The sequence below is a fragment of the Emydura macquarii genome, unplaced genomic scaffold, assembly GCF_026122565.2.
Source record: "Emydura macquarii macquarii isolate MOO-44397 ecotype Brisbane River unplaced genomic scaffold, CSIRO-AGI_Emac_v2 contig_18, whole genome shotgun sequence".
NCBI classification, from domain to species: Eukaryota; Metazoa; Chordata; order Testudines; family Chelidae; genus Emydura; species Emydura macquarii.
In genome coordinates, this window is record NW_027130155.1 from 558383 (window position 1) to 578706 (window position 20324).

The 20324-nt window shown below is 43.7% G+C and overlaps 1 protein-coding gene across 5 annotated transcripts in view; it reads left to right on the top strand.

Annotated features, from left to right (window-relative positions):
• Positions 1–20324, top strand: part of IFT80 (intraflagellar transport 80) — a 117405-nt gene that overhangs the window by 51248 nt on the left and 45833 nt on the right. For all 5 annotated transcript variants that reach the window (XM_067544430.1, XM_067544366.1, XM_067544558.1 and 2 more), the window contains exons 7-8: positions 3050–3139; positions 15422–15559. In XM_067544430.1, the coding sequence (XP_067400531.1) occupies positions 3050–3139; positions 15422–15559 (228 nt within the window). The remainder of the gene's footprint in view (positions 1–3049; positions 3140–15421; positions 15560–20324) is intronic.

The following is a 20324-nucleotide window of genomic DNA, read 5'->3' on the forward strand; positions in this document are numbered from 1 at the left end:
ATCCACTTGTTTTGGAGCAAGGACTTGAAATTTGGCTAGCAGTGGCCTTTTTGTCAGGCATATGCCTTTTGCTATCCTTGTGAAGATCTGTCCAAATATGGCTGAGTTATAAGCATTTGAAAAATAGCATTTTGCACATACTCACTCAAGACCTGCTTAAACTTCATAGGTAAATTCCCTGAAACTTCTGTCTGCACCCAGCATGTCCTGTCTGACCAGGACTCTCCCTACAATTGTGCGCAAAGCCAGGCATGGTAACTGAAAGCCGGGAGCTCATTGTCCTCCTTCTGGACGCAGGCACTATAGAGCAGCGGTTCTCAAATTGGAGACAGGGCATGAGATGGGTCAGGGATGTAGGTGCAAAATGTTTTTTGCGAAAAATAATAATACATATAGTAATTGTATTTATACTGATTGCACTAGTGACTAAGGCCTATAGATGGTGCTGTGTACTGTATTTGACAGATTTATCATGTTTGCTGCATGGAGGGGCTATGCATGTGGGGGGGTGAATGTGGACAGGGTGTTACAGGGAGGGATGATGGGGAAGGGCTGGGACTCGTGCATGTGCAGGGATCCAAGGGAGAACCCTGGCAGCTCAGAGGTTTGGCAATGGTGCAAGCTGAGCAGACAGCAGAGGTAGCTGCTGAGGTGCGCCCGGGTGAAGGGTCTGGAGCAGTGGTTCCCAACCTGTGGCCCAGGGGCCAAAAGTGGCCTGTAGGGTCTTTCAAAATGGCCTGCTGCTTCTCTCCCACTGGCTGCAAAAGGGATCTGCTGCCTAAGGACCTAGGTGTAGAGCACGTTACCACAGGGCTTCAAGACCAGTGCAGATTCCTTGCTGCAGCCAAGGGGATGGGAGATCAGCGCTCCCTTCCCCCTGCCTGTACCACTTTGTCGTGCTCCACCTGGGTTCCTAGGCGCTGGGGGCACTGCTGGAGCCAGAGGGAGGGGAGCACTGATCTCCCGTCCCCCTAGCTGCAGAAGGGAGCCATGGCCTAGGGACCCAGATAGAGCACATGGGGCTACAGGATATGTATGGTTCACTACTGCAGCCGGGGGTGGGCAGTCAGCGAGGACTTCTTGCGTCTGGCTACATAGGGAGAAAAGAAGACTGCTGGCGAAGTCTAGTGGCTCTTCATGGTTGTAAAAATAACTGTGGTCCTTGAGCCAAAAAGGTTGGGAACCACTGGTCTGGAGGGTCAGGCAGGCACGGGAAGTGTCCCCGGTCCTGGGGCTGGTTCAGGGGTGTGGCTGGGGGCAGATGGGCTCAGGGGAGGGGGCAGGGCATGTAGATGCTTTATTTTATTACCACTTCCTGCAGGCTGGGGGGCTGCGGGCCCTGCGCACCTGGGGTGAAGACTGGGAAGGGAAGCCAGGGCAGAGATACCTCTTTGGGTGCAGCCGAGGCCCTGCCCCCCTGTCTCCAGCACCTACCTTGCCAGAAAAAGCCCACCCTAGCTGCTAGAGCATGGCCCAGGCAGGGCAGACACCACCACCCCTCATGTGTGTCTTGCAGCGCTGGCCAAACAGCCCCCCCATTCCTCAGCACAGCCAGCTCCCCACTAGGGGAGCGCTCCATGGCAGAGAAGTAGTAGTTGCAGCCACACACCCTGGGGAGTCCCGCAACTTCCCCACTTGCCCGGGTTGTGCAACTGCTGCTGTTGATGTCAGCTGTTATGGATATATATGTAGGCCCTAGTTTTTTTTCTGAAAGAAGAAAGAGGGTTCTGGGGAATGGGGGTGGGGGCACAACTGTTATATAAAAGTTCACGGGGGGGGGGGGATACCTCCATTTAAAAAGTTTGAGAACTGCTGATGTAGAGGAGGAAACTGCTTAATTCAAATGCAGAAGAGAGAAGATCCAGTCTTGTGGGGGAGGGAATAGATAGCAACCAGGAGCCAAGAGGAGAAACTGGGACTAGAGGCTGACTGGAAGGGGGGAGAGGGGGGGGGAAGAACTGGAAGTGGCAGGAGAAATGAGACTGGCTGAGCAAGGAGACTAGTTTACTGTTTAATGTACAGTTATATTTGCTGTAAAAACAGGGTATGGAGAGTGGAGACTGTAGTTATTTTGTCATTAGAGTTATGGAAACACCAAAAAGTCCCAGTCAGCATCAAGGCCCCATTATGAACTTGCATTATGTATTATGTTCAGCAGATTTCTCCAATAATTGACTGCCATCACTTCCTCTGCAGGGAGAAAAAGCTAGCATAGCTACTGAATAGTTTTCTCCAAATATAGGGAGCAGATATTTTAATACTAATTTATTATTGCTTGTCACAACTTTTGAGCATCATGTTAAAAGCTATTTCGCTAGTAAGATCAGTAATTTAGCCAGTTTTAGGACTCAAGAATCTATAGGGTATAAACAGTTATGTAGCATTTACCTCATATATGAATATATTTCATGTTAATATTCTCTATAAAGCTGTGTACTGATAGAAGGAAGCAGTAAAAATGAGTGAAAATGATATCTTTTTTTTAAGTGTGGGGACACAAATGGCTATTTAAAGAGAGTTTTAAAAATAGAAATAGATCCAGATTTAAAAAGATGAAAGAATAGATGTAAGCAGCCGTTGAAAAAATAGAATTAGGGAGAGCCTGTTTAGAATAATAGTAACAAGCAGAGGTTTAAAATAACCCCTCCATCCCCCCAGGAATTTCAAATAAAAAACAGGCTCCTTTTTTATTATTATGATTTAAAAAAAGAAGGAAGGAAGGAAGATGCAAAGGCTTTAAAATTAAATTTTAAAAAAAAAATCCTATTGTAGTTTTGGAACATTCAAATTGTGGAGATTCTTAGACATGCTATAAGTGTATAATCTCATTAGTTACCCTTGTCCTCACTCCCCCTTATTATGTGTTACCTTAAATTAAATTGTAAATCTCTGCAGAGGAGACCATGTCTTCCCTGTTCGTACAGTGCTAAGGCACAATTGGAACCTGATCCTGACTGGGACCTATAAATGCTACCAGAATAAAAAATAATAAAAATAATAGTAAAAGCAATTGCTAGATTTAAACTTAATTTATTTCTTTTCATGTCAGTGGAAAGCCCATGATGGAGTTATTTTAAAACTTGATTGGAATTCAGTCAATGACCTTATTCTGTCTGCTGGTGAAGACTGTAAATATAAGGTGTGTATTGTTTAATTTTAATTACAGTGGATTAAATTATTTTAACTAGCAACTGAGTATACTAGGCACTACTGACTTTCTCCAACCTTCATAAGACCTTTCAAACTCAGTCAATTATGTAGAAAAATTACAGTGCAATTAGAAGTCTTTCCATTTTCAAGAAATGGCAACTACACTGAACTACATTCCTAGCACATATTAACATAGTACTATTTCAAATGGCATTATATCAGTGCTCTCTAGGTACCTTTTAGACTGCAACAGCGGGGTTTACATGGAGCAGTTAAAGCACAAAACTTCAGAAGCACCATACAATTTACACCCCTCTAATGTGCATTTCTGCACCAAGTAGACAAGCCCTAGCTGCTGAAGGAATATTAAGACTTAAATATGAACTGAGAAAAGTAAAGAAATTAGTTAAGGGGGAAACATAGTTTGTCCTCTTACCTAAATTCAGGTGGGTTCCTTAGGAAAATTGTATAGATGGCACACTGTTGTGTATCACTAATAGAGGGCACATTTTATGTTCCCCTCCCTTAGTTACTTTAATTAGTTGATATCTGAATTCTAACATTCTCTTATGTGTTGTGATTTAAAAAAAAATATTTAAATTATATACTCTTTATGTTTAAATCTGTCAAAGTATTGCATACTATGAATGGACTCCGTACTAATCTATTAATTACAATGTCCATTCTCATCCCCTCGGTGGAATAAGGGAATTTACTGTGATCCCTCTGCATCATGCTGTTGCAGGGCAAGGTGTGCCACCTGCAAATAATCTGCCCAGACCAGGCAAATAGCCTGGAATTAATAAGAGGCCAAGGATAATCTTTAACAGAGACCCTCTGCCCCTGCTGTTGCTGTGACCTCATAAGCCTTCAAAAGCCACTAACCCTTCCTCATTCAGGTTTCCTGCCAGCATAGCTCCAGTAGAGATACTTTCCCAGGAAAGACATGCTCTATGACATGGTTTGCTCCAGATCCCTGGGAGGAGGAATATGTGGCCTTAGGATTCCTATGAGGGTGATTGATGTTCATTTTATCCCCGTTCCAGTCATGTTCCAAGCCAACTCACACCTTCCCAGTTTCTCTCAAGTTCTCCTCTACCTTCTGCACAGACCTGGGGGTCCTGTAGTGAATCTACTGCAGGGTCTGTAGACTGGGGAACTGTGAGCAGATGAAGGGTATGGTAGCAGAGACAGGGGAAGAGGAGATCTGCATGTTGGTGACCCCTCCATGTGAACCTTAGAGAGTATGGACTGGGCCAGTAGATTTTAATTACTCTGGTTTTATTTTTTAAATGTTCTACATTTTTTTTCATAAACCTACTGTACAGCAAAATAAAAACTCTTTGAGAGCTTGCTCATGTTGATTCCATTCTAGGTGTGTGAGTGCCCACATACAGTTACCAGAATTTTTTTCCTTTAGCAGTATCTCTAGGGCCGGGTATGGTACCCTGTGGAGCCCCGTACTCATGCTACAGTATATGAGGTGCCACCAGCCCAGCACCCTCTTAGTTCCTTCTTTTCGCCCATGACGGTTGCTGGAACCCATCTTTCTCTCTTGCAATTGCTAAAGGTAAACTAACCACTTGCAGTTAGTTCGGTTTTCAAGTTTTGTAGAATAGTTGTAGTGCTTAGTTTGTAGTTAGTGTTTGTGGTCCGGTTAAGGACTTTACCCCATAGTGGGACATGCCCTGTTCCCTGGGGTTCAAACATTGCACGACCTGCAACAAGCTCCTCCCACTCAGTGACCTCCATGACAATTGTCTGAAGTGTCTGGGGGAAGAGCACAGAAAGGACAAGTGTAAAATTTGTAAGGGCTTCAGACCCAGGATGAAGAAAGACAGGAAGATCCGACTGAAGGCCCTGCTTATGGAGGCAGCACTGAGACCGGTCTCTGAACCCTCCCATGCTGACTCGGTACCGAGCATGTCAGCCTCAGTGCAGAGTGCCTCCACTGGCACCAAGCTCTTTGCGGCGCCACGCCTCTTCTCCATTCCCAGAGAAGAGACAGAAGAAGCAACACGCAGAGAGAGGCCGTTCTATGGCACCAAAGAGGTTGAAAATGGGGTACTAGGCGCAGGACTCTTGTTGGGCCAGCTGCCCGAGTCGGGACACCAAACTCAAGGGTCTCCGACTAGAACACCTACCCCCTTGAAGGAGTCACGTCCGATTCTGATGAATGTAAGAGGGCCCCTCCCGTTAACCATCCCATCAACACCAGAGGCATTTTAGGCTGCAAGGGACCTGATGGCCCTACCACTGCCTCTGACCCTGAAGCTCCCTCCAGAGCCAGATAGCGGGAAGGCCCTGTTGTCACAGGGGAAACCGGCAATGGGCCCCCTCTGATATTCAAACCATTTGGCATCACCAGGACCACAGTCAGCACCGTAAAGGAGGTCTCCATCCTCACAGCATCAGTTGCCAAGATTGCTTTCGCCATCTCGCATTGAGACGCTCACCCTGATCTGAGCAGCAGTGATTTCGCTCTCTGCAGCACCGGTCCTTGACACCGTGGCACCAGACTAGGAAATCCTAGCACCAGTCCTCAGTGTCCTTATCCCCAGCACCGCATCAGCACCTGTCAAGGCACTGCCATTTCCGGGGCTCAAGACACTGGTCTTCCTCCCAATGATGCCGCTCCCTGGTGCCATATTGCAGCCGCATGGAGGCACTTATAGCTCCTCCGTGATCCCCACAGGAGGAGTCCTATTCTTTGGATTCAGGGGGGACTACCCCCATATTAGCCCCTATCAGCAACAGGAGGCACAATGGGCTGGGGCAAGCCTCCCACCCATAGGCTGGCCTCAGGGACAGTGGCTGGTGCAATGGCCTTTGGAGCCTGTGGGAATTCCTGATGGTACCAGGTCCCCAATTGTACCATTCCTCAGGGAAGTTCTCTGTGATACCAGTGGCCCAGGAGGAGGCTCAGGACTTGGCATTGGACCATGGCACCAAGCCCTGAGAGCCCGTGTCAGCCCAGGTGCAGAAGGAAGTTTTGCCCCCTCTCGCCCCCCCCTATTTCTGCCATCCTCCTCCTCATCCCCGGACAAGGCATTCACCAGCACAGAGCCCTCAGTCCTGTTAGATGACTTCAGGGGTCACCAGGAGCTTCTGAAGAGGGTGGCTTCCAACTTGGGCCTAGAGGCATAGGAGATCAAGGACTCATCAGACACCCTTTGATGTATTGGCAGCTGCAGCGCTGACCTGGGTTGCTTTGTCCATAGACGAGGAGGTGGTCAGGGTCCTGTGGCAGACACCATCTTTGCTGTCACGAACATCTAAACGGGCCAAAAAGAAGTACTATGTCCCAGCTAAGGGATTTGAGTACCCCTTTACACACCCGCCCTCAGGATCTCTAGTTGTGGTAGCAGCCAATGAGAGGGATAGGTATGGTCAGCCGAGTTGCACTCTGAAAAATAAAGATTCAAAGAAGCTGGACTTGTTTGGCTGCAAAATTTATTCCATGGCCAGCCTCCAGTTTCTAATTGCCAACCAGCAGGCTCAGCTAGGTAGTTACAATTTCAACCTTAGGAACTTACTATCAAGGTTTGCTGAGGTGCTGTTGCAGGAAGAACAAGAAATGTAGTCTTTTCTGTTCGCTTCCTGGAGCCGGTGAAGGGTCGTTGTCCAATGCTTTTCTCCTCTCATGGACAGGAAACGTTTGTGTATGCCTCCCCACCATGGCTCCCATGTGGCCGAAACAACATTGGTTCAGCACTTTGCTGGAACTCTCAACTGCCCGCCCTGCTGGAACTGCCTCATTGGCAAAATCTGTTGTCACAGAATACTGGACAACTCCTATAACCGGACCTGGTATCCCTACACCTGACAGTGTAGAGGCTGAATGGTTGAATACAGATGAGCGGGCGCATTCGTCTCAGGTCCAGCAGGTTCTAATGGGCAGCAGAAAACCCACTACCAGAGCATCTTGTCTGGCAAAGTGGAAGAGATTTTCCTGCTGGGCATGGAGTCAGAATATCCCATCTCTTCAGACCTTAATACAGTCTATGCTGGACTGTGACCTGGCCGTGCCTAGGGTAGACCACCTGAAAATGCCAAGGTCAGGGCAGCCTGCAAAAAGAGAGCAGATTCTCCCAGCACTGGTAGGTAACACTTTAGTTAGACTTCCCAACCAACCACAAACAGTGCTTCTGATTCCCCAAACTGATTATCAAGAAGCTAAAACAGAAAGTACACAGCCCCCTTATTGCATTTCAGTCTCAGGCTCCCAATCTTCCAGTAGGTCAGTAAAGAGATAAGTTATTTAAAACTCTATGGTCTTTACCAAAAAGGTTCTCCTGATCCCCAAAGGATCAGCCACATTACCAGATCAATATAAGTTTGGATTTTATCCAAAATTGCCAGCCAATCATTTAGTAACTAAAGCTAGAAGATTATTATATAAAACTAGAAGATTATTATAACAGGAAAGAAACAAACAAGTTGAGGAGTGTTACAATGATTAAAGCAATTAGATACATACAAATGATTTAAAAGTCCATATATATCAGATTTTCAGTAGAACTGTGGAGTCTGCAGGCTTGTATAGTCTCTCTGATCTACATCCGGTATCTGGATGGGTTTCAGTCCATTGTTTCACAGCTTTGATTGTGTAGATGAGTTGATTCAGAGATAGGAAGCAGGATTGAAGACAGACGAAAGACAATCTGGATGTGATGCAGCTGCCTTTTATGTCGCTTTGCCATGCTGCTTGTAGAAATTTACAGAAATAACATGGAGTCACATGGTCACATGAGTAAGTCCCCTAGTGACTCATAAGGTGTAGCCCCTGGGTTCTTTCCCTGGGCTTATTGTATCTTTGAGTTCCCTTAATGGGTAATTAAGCAGTTTATTGCTGTTGCCATCCTGTCTGGGGTGTCGCCTAGAACATAGCACAATTTGAAATACAGATATGCCTTACATATTTATAATCCATATTACAAATATGATACATACACACAAAAAATATCATCGTTAGCAAATGTAACCTTTCTAATGGTACCTGACATGGCATATCTCATATGAATTGATGTAATTTTTACATATTGATGTTAAATAATATCATAAATTGTCCCCCTAATCCAGCCAGTATCACATGGACTACTTATTATATCTCAAGGGACAGGGCCTAGCAATTTCATCAATAAAGGTTCACCTGGCAGCCATTTCCACCTTTCACCTCCCAGTCCAAGGGAAATCAGTGTTTCTTCTTCGAGTGCTTGCTCATGTCCATTCCACTATAGGTGAGTGCATGCCTCTGTGCACGGTTTCCAGAACTTTTTTCCCCTTAGCAGATCCCGTAGGGCAGGCTCCAGCGCCTCTTGGAGCCCCACGCACATGCCGCAGTATATGAGGCACTGCCGGCCCTATGCCCCCTCAGTTCCTTCCTTCCGCCCATGACGGTTGCTGGAACTAGCCTTGCTCTCAGCAAGTACTATTCCCCTTCTTTGAACTTGTTTGTTATTCTAAGTAGTTTAGTTAGTTAAGTAGTTGTTAAGTGTTGTTAAAAGGAGTAGTTAGAGATAAGGCAAGTCCCTGTGGGGACTTAGAGCGGCCAGGTTATGCCCCGGTTGCCAGGATTCAAGTTGTTTGCCTCCTGCGGGAAGGCCTTCCTGCTCAGCGACCCCCCCCCCCCCCTCACCACCCCGCAACTGCTGCCTTAAGTGCTTGGGGGAGGCAAACATAAAAGAAAAGTGCAAGATCTGCAAGGCTTTTAAACCGAGGACTCAGAAATACTGAGAGATCCAGTTAAAAGCCCTGCTGATGGAGGCAGCGCTCCGCCCAGCGTCCGAGCTGGCCCACTCCACCTCGGCACCGGCCTCGGCTTGGCACCTGGGCAAAGCTCACTTCAAACCGTTGGGTCCTTGGGATAGTCTCGGGGGGCTATGCCCAACAGTTTACATCTACTGGAGGCTAGGGAGACCATGCGAAACCTGATCGTTTGACATATTTGTTCAGACGACACAAGTCTCATATGGATCTCAGACCCTCCTTTGCCTTGAGGATGAGAAAGTACCTCAAATAGAGCCTCTTCCCCCTTGAGGGACCATTTCCACCACTCCTATGTTGAGGAGGGTGTCCACTTCCTGCAAAAGGAGTTGGGAGTGAGGAACGATGAGGCAGATCACCTCAGCAGGTCGTTTCTACCTCGCCGTGACTGGTCATTGCACCCAGAGATGGTGGTTATGATCTTCCAGAAGTGGGGTGTTCCCCAACTAGATCTATTTGCGTCGGCCTGGAACGCAAAGTTCCCACGGTTCTGCTCGCTCCAGGGTCGCGAGACTGGGTCCATTTCCAATGCGTTCCTTATCGACTGGACGGGGACCCTCATGTACGCGTTCCCACCCATTCCGCTCCTGCCCAAGGTCCTGCTGAAAATAAAGAGGGACAGGACAGATGTTATACTCATCATTCCAGCCTCGCCGAGACAGCACTGGTTCAGCATGCTGCTGGACCTTTTGATCGCCCCATCCCTGGAGCTCCCGAGGCTGCTCGACCTTCTGTCCCAGGACCACGGTCACCTACTGCACCCGGACCTGGACTCCCTGCACCTCACGGCCTGGAGGCTCTGTGGCTGATGGAGGAGGAGAGAGCCTACTCGGTGCAAGTCCAACAAGTCCTGCTTGGCAGCAGGAAACCTTCCACACAGGTCGTGTACCGGGCTAAGTGGAAATTGTTTACCTCTTCGGCGGAGTCTTAGGGCATCCCGCCCAGCTTTTCTCCTGTACAGGCTATCCTGGAGTACCTGTTCCAGCTAAAGCTCCAGGGTCTGGCGCTAGCCTCTCTGAAGGTTCACCGGTGGCCATTTTGGCCTTCCATCAGCTGCTAGAGGGGAGATCCCTGTTCTCCCATCCCATATCGGTCAGGTTCCTCAAGGGGGTGGAGAGGATTTATCCGCAGGTCCGTGACCCGGTGTCTCCCTGGGATCTCAACCTGGTTCTCTCGAGACTCACAGGGCCCCCCTTTGAACCCATGGCTTCATGCCCTCTGCTCATGCTTTCATGGAAGGTAGCCTTCCTGGTGGCCATTGTTACACTTATGAAATAAACAGCAGGATCTTATTCAGGGGACAAGGCAGTATGCCGCATTTATTATGAATACAGAAAATATTTTAAAAGAGCCATTGCCTAAAAAACACCCCCTTCCTCCCCACACACACACAGAGTTCTGCAGGAGGGATATAATTACCAGCCTCTGTGTTGCTTGAGCTGAATCACTGGCCAGGTGACTCAGACACGAGGATGGAGCCAGGCTCTGTCGGTCGTGACACAATGTTCCTTTGGGCTCATTATGCAAACCCCAAGTCCAGGTTTCTTCTCCCCATTTTTATTTTTATCCATCCCCATTCAGGTCTATGGATTTTGTCATGTCAGATAGTCTCCTTGTTTGATGTAATCATCAATTACGTTTGATATTGCAAGTGTGACAGCTTTCCCATTCTTCTTTCATTCCTGTTTCACACTTTGTCTTGTTCCTATCCTTGGGTGTTAACTCCCTTGTTTTCCGAGGTTATCTTGATCTTCGGCCATCTGGGTTGTAAAAGTTCTTTAAACAAAAGCATCTTCTCTCCCTCCTGACCTTGGAGGCTGAGAATCATTATCTCAGCAATTACTTTCTCACCGTTTTAGCTCAGTAGACTCAGACTTCATTCACTCCTCATTCATACTTACTAAAAATCATTACGTTCTTATCCCATTACATTGGTACATTATCTTATACTTACTTACTAACATAATAACATCCTTATACCTACACCAATTTCATTAATACCAATTTTACTAAAAGGAAATAAAAGAAATCTTATCTGCCCTCTCATTGCCCCATGATTTACACATCTACCACATTCCTAATACGCATTGGGCACTTTACTTCACTTGTAAATTATCACAATTAGATTTCAGGATGTTCCCAAACATTCATATGTAGATCTTCACAAACAGGGCCCCAATGTGTCATAAATGTTAAATCACAAAATGTTTAGGCAGGATGTTCCCACTCATATGTTCAAGCAGTCAATTATCATAGTGGAGCGAGGGGTGGCATGAACAAACAATCAATGTGTCTGGAACATCCCTATCTATAATGTCTAGTTTTGCTCTTTTTCACTGTGAGGATTAACCCTTAAGCTTCAAATACATATCCATGCTCTGGGCCTTCTCTGGTTCAGGTCTATGTCACAGTTCTGGGGCCTACACCATTACCTCAGCTAGGAGGGCCTCCAAGATTAGGGCCTTGACCTCAGAGCCCCCTTATACAGTATTGTATAAGGATATGGTGCAGTTGAGGCCACATCCAGCTTTCCCGCCCAAGGTGGTTTCCCAATTTCATTGTAATCAAGATATTTTTCTCCCCGTGTTTTTTCCCAAACCGCACGGACCGGAGGAGGAGAGGAGATGGCATTTGCTGGACGTGAGACGAGCCCTGGCCTTCTACATCGAGTGTACAAAGCCGTTCTGGAAATCAACGCAGCTCTTCGTCACAGTGGCCGACCAGATGACAGGCTCACCTGTTTCCACCCAGCGCATCTCCTTGTGGTTTACGTCTTGCATCAAGTTCTGCTACAAGCAGGCAAGGGTGCTGCTTCCGGGACCCATCACAGCGCACTCAACCAGAGCTCAAGCCTCATCTGCGGCCTTCTTGGAGAGAGTACCCCTGCAGGACATCTGCAAAGCTGCAACCTGGTCGTCGGTGCATACCTTCATGTCCCACTACTCCATCGTTCAGCAGGCGAGAGAGGACGCAGGATTCGTCAGAGCGGTGCAGAGGGCAGCTCACTGGTAACTCCTACCCACCTCCAAGGTATTGCTTGTTTGTTAGTCACCTATAGTGGAATGGACATGAGCAAGCACTCGAAGAAGAAAACAAGGGTACGTACCAGTAACTGATGTTCTTCGAGATGTGTTGCTCATGTCCATTCCACAACCACCCCCCTGCCCGCTACCCCCCTGTCCCTGCTGCCGGAGTTGGCAGAAATAGGGGACTGAGGGGGCGTAGGGCTGGCAGTGCCTCATATATCGCGGCATGTGTGCAGGGCTCCAGGGGGCACTGGAACCGGCCCTACAGCATCTGCTAAGGGGAAAAAAGTTCTGGGAACCATGCATGGAGGCATGCACTCACCTATAGTGGAATGGACATGAACAACACATCTCGAAGAATACCAGTTACTGGTACGTAACCTTGTTTTTCCCACCACATGATGGCCAGATTCCTTAAAGGCCTGGAGAGACTTTACCCCCAGATCCAAGACCCGCTATCTTCCTGGGATCTAAACTCGGTTCTGTCGAAGCTATCCAACCTTCAAATCTCTAGCAACTTGCCCCTTATTGCTTCTTTTCTGGAAAGTGGCTCTCCTGATGGCTATCACTTTGGTACACAGAGTTTCTGAGATAAGAGCGCTCACCTCAGGACTGCTGTACACAATTTTCTGTAAGGATACAGTCCAGCTGCAGCCTCATCCAGCTTTCCTGCCCAAGATAGTATGCCACTTTCACAACAACCAAGACATATTCCTGCTGGTGTTCTATCCTAAACTGCATTATTCTAGTGAGAAGTGTAAATGGCATATCCTCGATGTTAGACAGGCATTAGCTTCTATATTGAAAGGACTAAACCCTTTCATAGGACCACACAACTTTTCATTGCAGTGGTGGAAAGGATGAAGGGATTACCTGTTTCCTCTCAGAGGATCTCCTCATGGATATCTTCCTGCATTAGGCTCTGCTATGAGCAGGTGAACTTACTTCCACCGAAGATAGTCACGGCCCATTCCACCAGAGCCCAAGCCTCCTCAGCAGCCTTCTTGGTGCAGGTCCTGAAACAAAACATTTGTAGAGCTGCTAGCAGGGCCTCGGTACATAGCTTTGCATCCCACTACGCCATTGTCCAGCAGGCTTGGGATGACACCAGCTTCAGAAGGGCAGTGCTGCAGATGGCACATTCATCTCCACCATTGGAGTTGACGGCAAGTAGGAACTGAGAGGACACAGGTCCAGAAGCGCCTCGTATACTATGGCATGAGTGTGGGGGTCCAGAGCTGGCCCTACGGATAGACTCATGGACTGTAAGATCAGAAGGGACTAATATGATCATCTAGTCTGACCTCCTGCACAATGCAGGCCACAGAACCTAACCCACCCACTCCTGTAATAAACCTTTAACCTATGACTGCATTAGTAAAGTCCTCAAATCATGGTTTAAAGACTTCAAGGTACACAGAGTCCACCTGCAAGTGAGCCATGCCCATGCTACAGAGGAAGGCAAAAAAAACCCCAGAGCCTTTGCCAATCTGCCCTGGGGGAACATTCCTTCCCGACCCCAAATATGGTGATCAATTAAACCCTGAGCATGTGGGCAAGACTCACCAGCCAGACACCCAAGAAAGAATTCTCTGTAATAACTCCGAACCCACCCCCATCAAATGTCCCTTTACAGGCCACTGGTATATCTATCACCAGTAGTCAAAGATCAGTCCATTGCCAAACTAGGCTATCCCATCATACCATTCCCTCCATAAATATATCAAGCTAAGTTTTGAAGCCAGCTGGGTTTTTTTGCCCCCACTGCTCCCCTTGGAAGGCTATTCCAAAACCTCACTCCTGTGATGTTTAGAAACCTATGTCTAATTTCAACTTTAAGCTTCCTGATGGCCAGTTTATATTCATTAGTTCTTGTGTCCACATTGGCACTGAACTTAAATAATTCCTCTCCCTCCCTGGTATTTATCCCTTTGACGTATTTATAGAGAGCAGTCATATCTTCCTTCAACCTCCTTTTGGGGACCTGCGGTGTCTGCGGTGTCTGCCACTGCGGTGTCTGCCCCTGGTACTCCTGCTCCCCACCACCCCCCCAGAGGGGGTAGTGGGGGAGAGCGGGAAACTGGCCTGCAGACCACCCCCCCACACATGGGGCGCTGCTGCCAACAGTCGGGGGAGGGGCAAATACAAGTATTGGCCCCCGGGCACTGGAGACCCATGGTACGCAACTGCATGTCAGTCTAAGATCTGTTTTGGAAATCGCTTTAAACCTGTGTAAAGTGTTATTTTTATCACTTAACTAGTTATGTATAATAACTTAATTTGTACTTACTTTGATTATTTAATAGAAAAAACTCATCAAGATGACAACTTTTATAAACTTTTAAGTTGCTTTATTCATTAATAATGTGTTCTTGTTGGTATTCTACTGGCACTAGCATTGGAGGATTTCCAAATTACAAATAATCTTGAGAACCTCATTATTATTTTTCTTCATAAAAAAGTTGATAATGTTTCAGCAGTAAGAGTCTTATACTTACTTCACATTCACATGAACAGCTTGGGAAACAAGATAGAAATATATACCTTTCACATGTCCCTCATTTCAAAAGACATCACTCATTTTAGTCCCAAAGTAACCTATGTTCCACACAAATTTGGCATCCCCTCAGTTGTTTTGATGGAAAATGTTTACATCAAAAATAAAGACTCATGAAACTGAGGTAACAGTTACTTTGCATAACAGGAGTTAATTCCATAGCATTTGAAGTTTTTTTCATGAATAATTTCTTCTATACCTCAGTTTGGGTCATTGTCTCATACACACACTCTCCCCTTTGAACCTTGGCAAGAGAATATAAAGCCATAAAGATTCTGTTCAGTGTCCTCTGACTTGACTTGCTGACTGGCTGTTGATAGTTGATGTGCATGCCATTTTATATTTGATATTACTATACAAATAGAATGATCGAAAGTATTAAGGAAACATACAGGTCTAGGAAAAAACATACAATAATGCACCAAGAAACAGCTAGTTAATAGTGCAGAATACAGATATCAATATATTATTTCCCATATTTTTAGCAAAACAAATCCAACTTCAGATAAAAATTATTTTTGTGCTGGTTTTCCAAGTAGATGGAGGAGAATGCATTAGAATAACTTAGAAATAGGAATCTGATTCTACAAAGCATTTGTTGTACAATCCTGAGAGACGATACACAAAAGAAGAGCCCAACCTTGCATTCCAAACTTGACTTCAGTGGGAGACTTGGGCATATAAAGTATGCAGGATTGGGCCCAGCTATTATGTTGTGTGTGTATAAATAGACTGTAAAAACACAAACACACACAAAAACCCAACTGTTAAATGCATTAGATACCTTTTTTTTTAAAGTAGCAATTTGTTTAAAAATAAACATATTTCTACAACTTAACGTGTTCAGCTGGGGAAATACCTCTAAAATAAGAAGGCTATGTCCAAAATAAATTCAAACCATAATTTATTTTTTCTTTCGGAGGTGTGGGATAGTTATGGTCGTCTACTGTACAGCTCTCAGCCTCATGATTATCCTATAACTTCTGTTGCCTGGGCTCCGGATGGAGAATTATTTGCTGTGGGGTCTTTTCATACTTTACGCCTATGTGATAAAACTGGGGTAAGTAACCGCTAGGACAAAGAACAGATATAGTGTTGTGCAAATTTATGAAAATATAGTAAATATTCCAGAGAACATATATGTATAAACATATATTTTCATTTGTAGAGAATAGTCCTGGCTTTTTAGTATCTTTGCTGTGGGTGCTTCTGGCTGAGTGATTGTCTACTTTGTCTGTTTGATGTATTTGTTTCTTTGTTTAATGGTGCCTTATGAACAATTTACAGTTTTGTGGAGGGTCAACCTGTTCTATAGTATTTTATCCTTCAGAATACCATTCTTTCCTGACACCTTTGGTTATTGCATCTTCATTATTTTATGCTTCATAATTATATTTTGCAGATTCTTTACCAGATCAGTGTGTAATTCTTATTATTCATCCTTTAAAGATATCATCTACACTGGAGTTTCACTATGGTTTCTCATTCTTCCATAGCTAGACAGAGCAGAAGTCTAGCTAAAAGTGTTTTGCCTCACAGAATCCGTGATTGTAGTAATAGTCAGCATGTGGAAGTTCTCCCTCACCCCAAACACTTGTGTATCCATCAGCTACCACTGCTTCAGCCTCTAGAACCTTCTAACCATTACCTTTCAATTGTGGTCAGAGACTGAGATCTCTGAAGGTTCTGTCCCCAGACTTTTATCAGACACCGTTGTCCGATTTTTTTACTTTGTTTTTCTCTCCAGGTATTTTGTTCTTGTTGTTAGTCTCCTGTTAAAACTTAATTTAATTCAGTTTCATGTTGCTGCTTTGGAATTTTAGACTATGTAGCTCCAGAGCACTGACGAACAAGATTGTCTCTGTGGATCTGCAACTTTTTGTTCAGACTTCTTGTCAGCCCATCGTATTGCATCAAACCTCAATGTGTTGGGATTCTTATTGTCTTACTCCCTCTCTCTTTTCTTGGTGATGCTTTATCATTTCACTTAGTTTGACTCTTCAATGATTGTAGTATTTTGTGTCATTTTCATCAGAATACATTTTGATTTTCTTCACAGTGCACTCTACAGTTGCTTTGGTACACTCTTCCAACACATGAGCACATTCTGCCAGTGCTTTGAGTTTTTGGCAAACTGATTTGGAAGTTTAGACACTTATTTGGCACTTCAGACACTTTTCACGCATTTCTTTATTTCAGCAAGCCAAATCCTAGAGGAGGGAAGAAGCTTAAAGAAATGTCAATTGGGCCAAAGGATGTCAATCATAAATGCGCATGACTTCTGCATCTTCTGCCTTTCAGTTGAATACAATATGTATAAATGTGCGGTGTGCCTTGAAATGTTACCTAGAGTCATCAAGTTTCCTGAGGAAGACACACAATCCCTCCTGTAGGCACCCTTGAGAGACTCCCTTTTGCCTGTTCTGCAGTTAGCTCCAGAGGCTTGCTCCTTCAAGCCGAGCATTCGGAGTCTTTGTTGATCCCGTTCTTATCAACACAGACACACCTTTCCCATAACTACAGCAGATCCACTTCACCAGTTGTCTTGAAGTGAATTGCGCTATCTGCATTGAAGCAGAGTTCTCTGAAATATACTAATGATTTGCTCTTAGTATATTGATGCACCAAGATGCTAGTGCTGAAATTAAATTGTTTTGTTGAGGCATTTCCTCTACAAAAGTATTTGAGCATAGGTAGTACAAAGAGAGGGACATTAACCCTTTGATAGATCTCTGCTATAGTCCTTGATGCCAAGCAAATCTGAATCAAAATCACCATATTCACCTCTCTGTTCTGTGCTGCATTTTTAGAATCTGGATAGAAGCAGTATGTGATGACTAAATTACTCTGATCCTTCAGATTTGAAGCTGAGGATGGCTTGCCTTTTCTTGCTGCTTGTTTGTATTTTATTATCTATCTTGTTTTAAGAAATCCCTTGAGCTATTTTCTCTTCATGAACAAGAATCTGGTGGTGATTATCTTTAAAGAAAGGAAAATTGATCACCTGTAATTCTGCCTCATTGAAGATATTATCTGACAATATTCTTTCTCTCTCTCACATACCACCCCCCTGCCTCCTCTCAGATTCTGGTGTATTTTTTTTAGAAGAGTTTTTTTTTTATTTTTGTTTTGTTAAATTGTGGGTGTTTTTGTCATTGTATTGATACCATTTTTTTTTCTAACTTGGTTTATTTTGGGAAGCTCTTGTTTCCCATGCAATTTAGGAACTCACTGGAAGGTTCTGGAGGCTGAGTTAGTGTGTGGGGTTGGTCAACGTGTGGAGTGGAGATGAACTAGTATGCAGGCCTCCAGTACCACTGCTGTAGGGGTAAAAAATTTGTTAAGCTCAGGAAGTTCTGCCCTGTTTGTTGCTGGGAGCAAGACCCAAGAGTGAGACTCCTATAAGATGATTTCTTAAAAGAAGCCGAATTCCAGGTAAGAAATATTCTGTCCTCTCTAAAAATATTGTCACCATTCTCAGATTTCATCCAGATTGCATACTTGCCCCAAAGAATCCATAGTAGACTAAAGTTTCAGTAATTTTTAAAAAATGTAGGTTTGCAAATTATGTATTTTAATGGTTTTCCCAATACAACTTGTTCTTTTTAAGGAATGTAGATCCTGGTATGCAGCTTTCCTGTTTACCTATAGGCTCTTGCTTGGTCAAAAATACTTTAATTATATTTGAATAAAATATTCTTAGGAGTAGGTATAATACATAAGATTAAGAAACTTGTTATAATTGTACAATGTTATTTATATTAAGCCTTAACACAACTTGTTTTTTTCTATTTCTAATTTTGAACAGAACATTTATTTTATCTATCATTAGAACAAGTAATTGAAAGGTATGTTGTACAAGCACAAATATGGGATTAAGAATGCTAAGGGGTAGGCATGTTGAATCAAGCAATGAATAGGACAAGTGGCTTTTTTCTTATTCTAAAAATGTATCGTAATCTAAGGCATATAGAAAGCAACACTGCTAAGACGTTCTGATGTTTTATTTTCTTTAACTGCTTTGACCCATACTATATGATAGCCTGGAGGATGAATCAGTTAGAGGATTTCTTCAGAACTCAGTAGGGTTGAATATACTCACTGGCAACTGCAAAGACTTCATGGCCAAATTTTGTTGGTTTGGTTTGATATTGAAAAAATGTATCAGTTTATTTCATTTCCTTCCTCAGAAAATACTGCGTTTTACTGTTTATAATAATTTTTAAAATCTGTGACCATGACACAATACAATATTCTACAAGCCTAGCTTTAGAAACAGACTGGTTTATTATTGTTTAAAAAATGGTGTCACTTAATATCAGTACCAATTTGAGAATGATCAGTTAGATGTGGCAAGAAGCTAAATTCATTTAATAAACACAGACCATCTTTGCTAGTGGCAGACATGTATTTGACCTGACCAGAAGCTTTCTTAATGGTTGCTGCTAAATGAAAAATAATGTTTAGTATTAAAAATTAAACTTGCTGATTAATAAATATTTATATGAATCAAGCAGCAGAATTTTTCATCTGTTAAATTCTTCCATGTTTCTACCAGTGATTTAGTGTTAACATTTTACTTTATGGTATTTATGCTATATAAATGCTCTTTGAATTTAAAATATAAAAATACTATACAAACTGAAAAATTTGTATGCATACACACTAAAAGATCAAACCTGGTCCCTCCTAAACACACTGGATTACTTGAAAGTGGACATCGTGTACCATGTTTTCAGCGAACGGCCTCCATTTTTATCTTGTACATATCAGGTATAAATAAATCTGATTAAGATCAATCTACACATTATAATCTTTATTATTAATTATTAATATATACACAAATGGTTACGGCTAGGCAGGAAATTTGATCCAATGATAATTGACTTATTCTATTTAATATACAGGAGCTAATAGATTCTCTGAGGAATATAAATAAGATGCTAAGATTTAAATTCTCAGATCAGATGAGTTACGTCTTACTTTTTATTTTAAGCTAGGGCCTTGTCTACACTTAAATGTTGCTGTTTTAACTGTTTCATCATAATTGAAGCAAACAAACTCCGCTAATTTGGACATAGTCATACAGTAAAAGTACTTAGACCTTGTCTACACTAGAAAGAGTTCTTGTGTTGATATAGTTTATACCAGTTCCCTGAACAAAATAAGCTGTACTAGCAAAAGCTCTTTTTTGCTCATCTATCTGCATCTAAACTAGGGCTTTTGGTGAGATTCCCCCACTTACCTCACCCCAATCCTAACAGTCATAGCTATGCCAACAAAACTTTTTAAGTATCATTTGTCCACACGTGAAAATTAATCTGGAATAAGGTACAGTGTGAATTTTAAATGGGTTAACTGTTCCTAATTAACTCCATGTGTTTACACTCTTTTTCTGCAATAAGAGTGCCATATTGTGAATTAGCTTAATTCACTGTGATTAAGTTAATTTGGAATAAGGCACACTTATTCCAGAATTAGAGCCTCCACACATGGAGTTGATCAGGAATAGTTATTCCAGAATAATTCCCTGTGTAGACAAGACCTAAGTCCAAGATCCTCAAATGTATTTAGGCACCTAACTCCTATTGATTTCAGTGGAAGTTAGGAGCTTAAATACTTTTGAAAATTTGGGCCTAAGTGTCAGCTTCTGTTACCTGGACGAAATATTAGGTGATAACATGACTTCCCAAACGTTGAGAGGGCTTTCCAGTCATGTTAAGTTAATTCCATTGAACTAACTTCATTGAGAAAATATGACTTATTTTTTCTGAGAGAGGGTGAGATATGTTAGCCTGCATTTTAACAGGGCTTTTTTGTTGGGT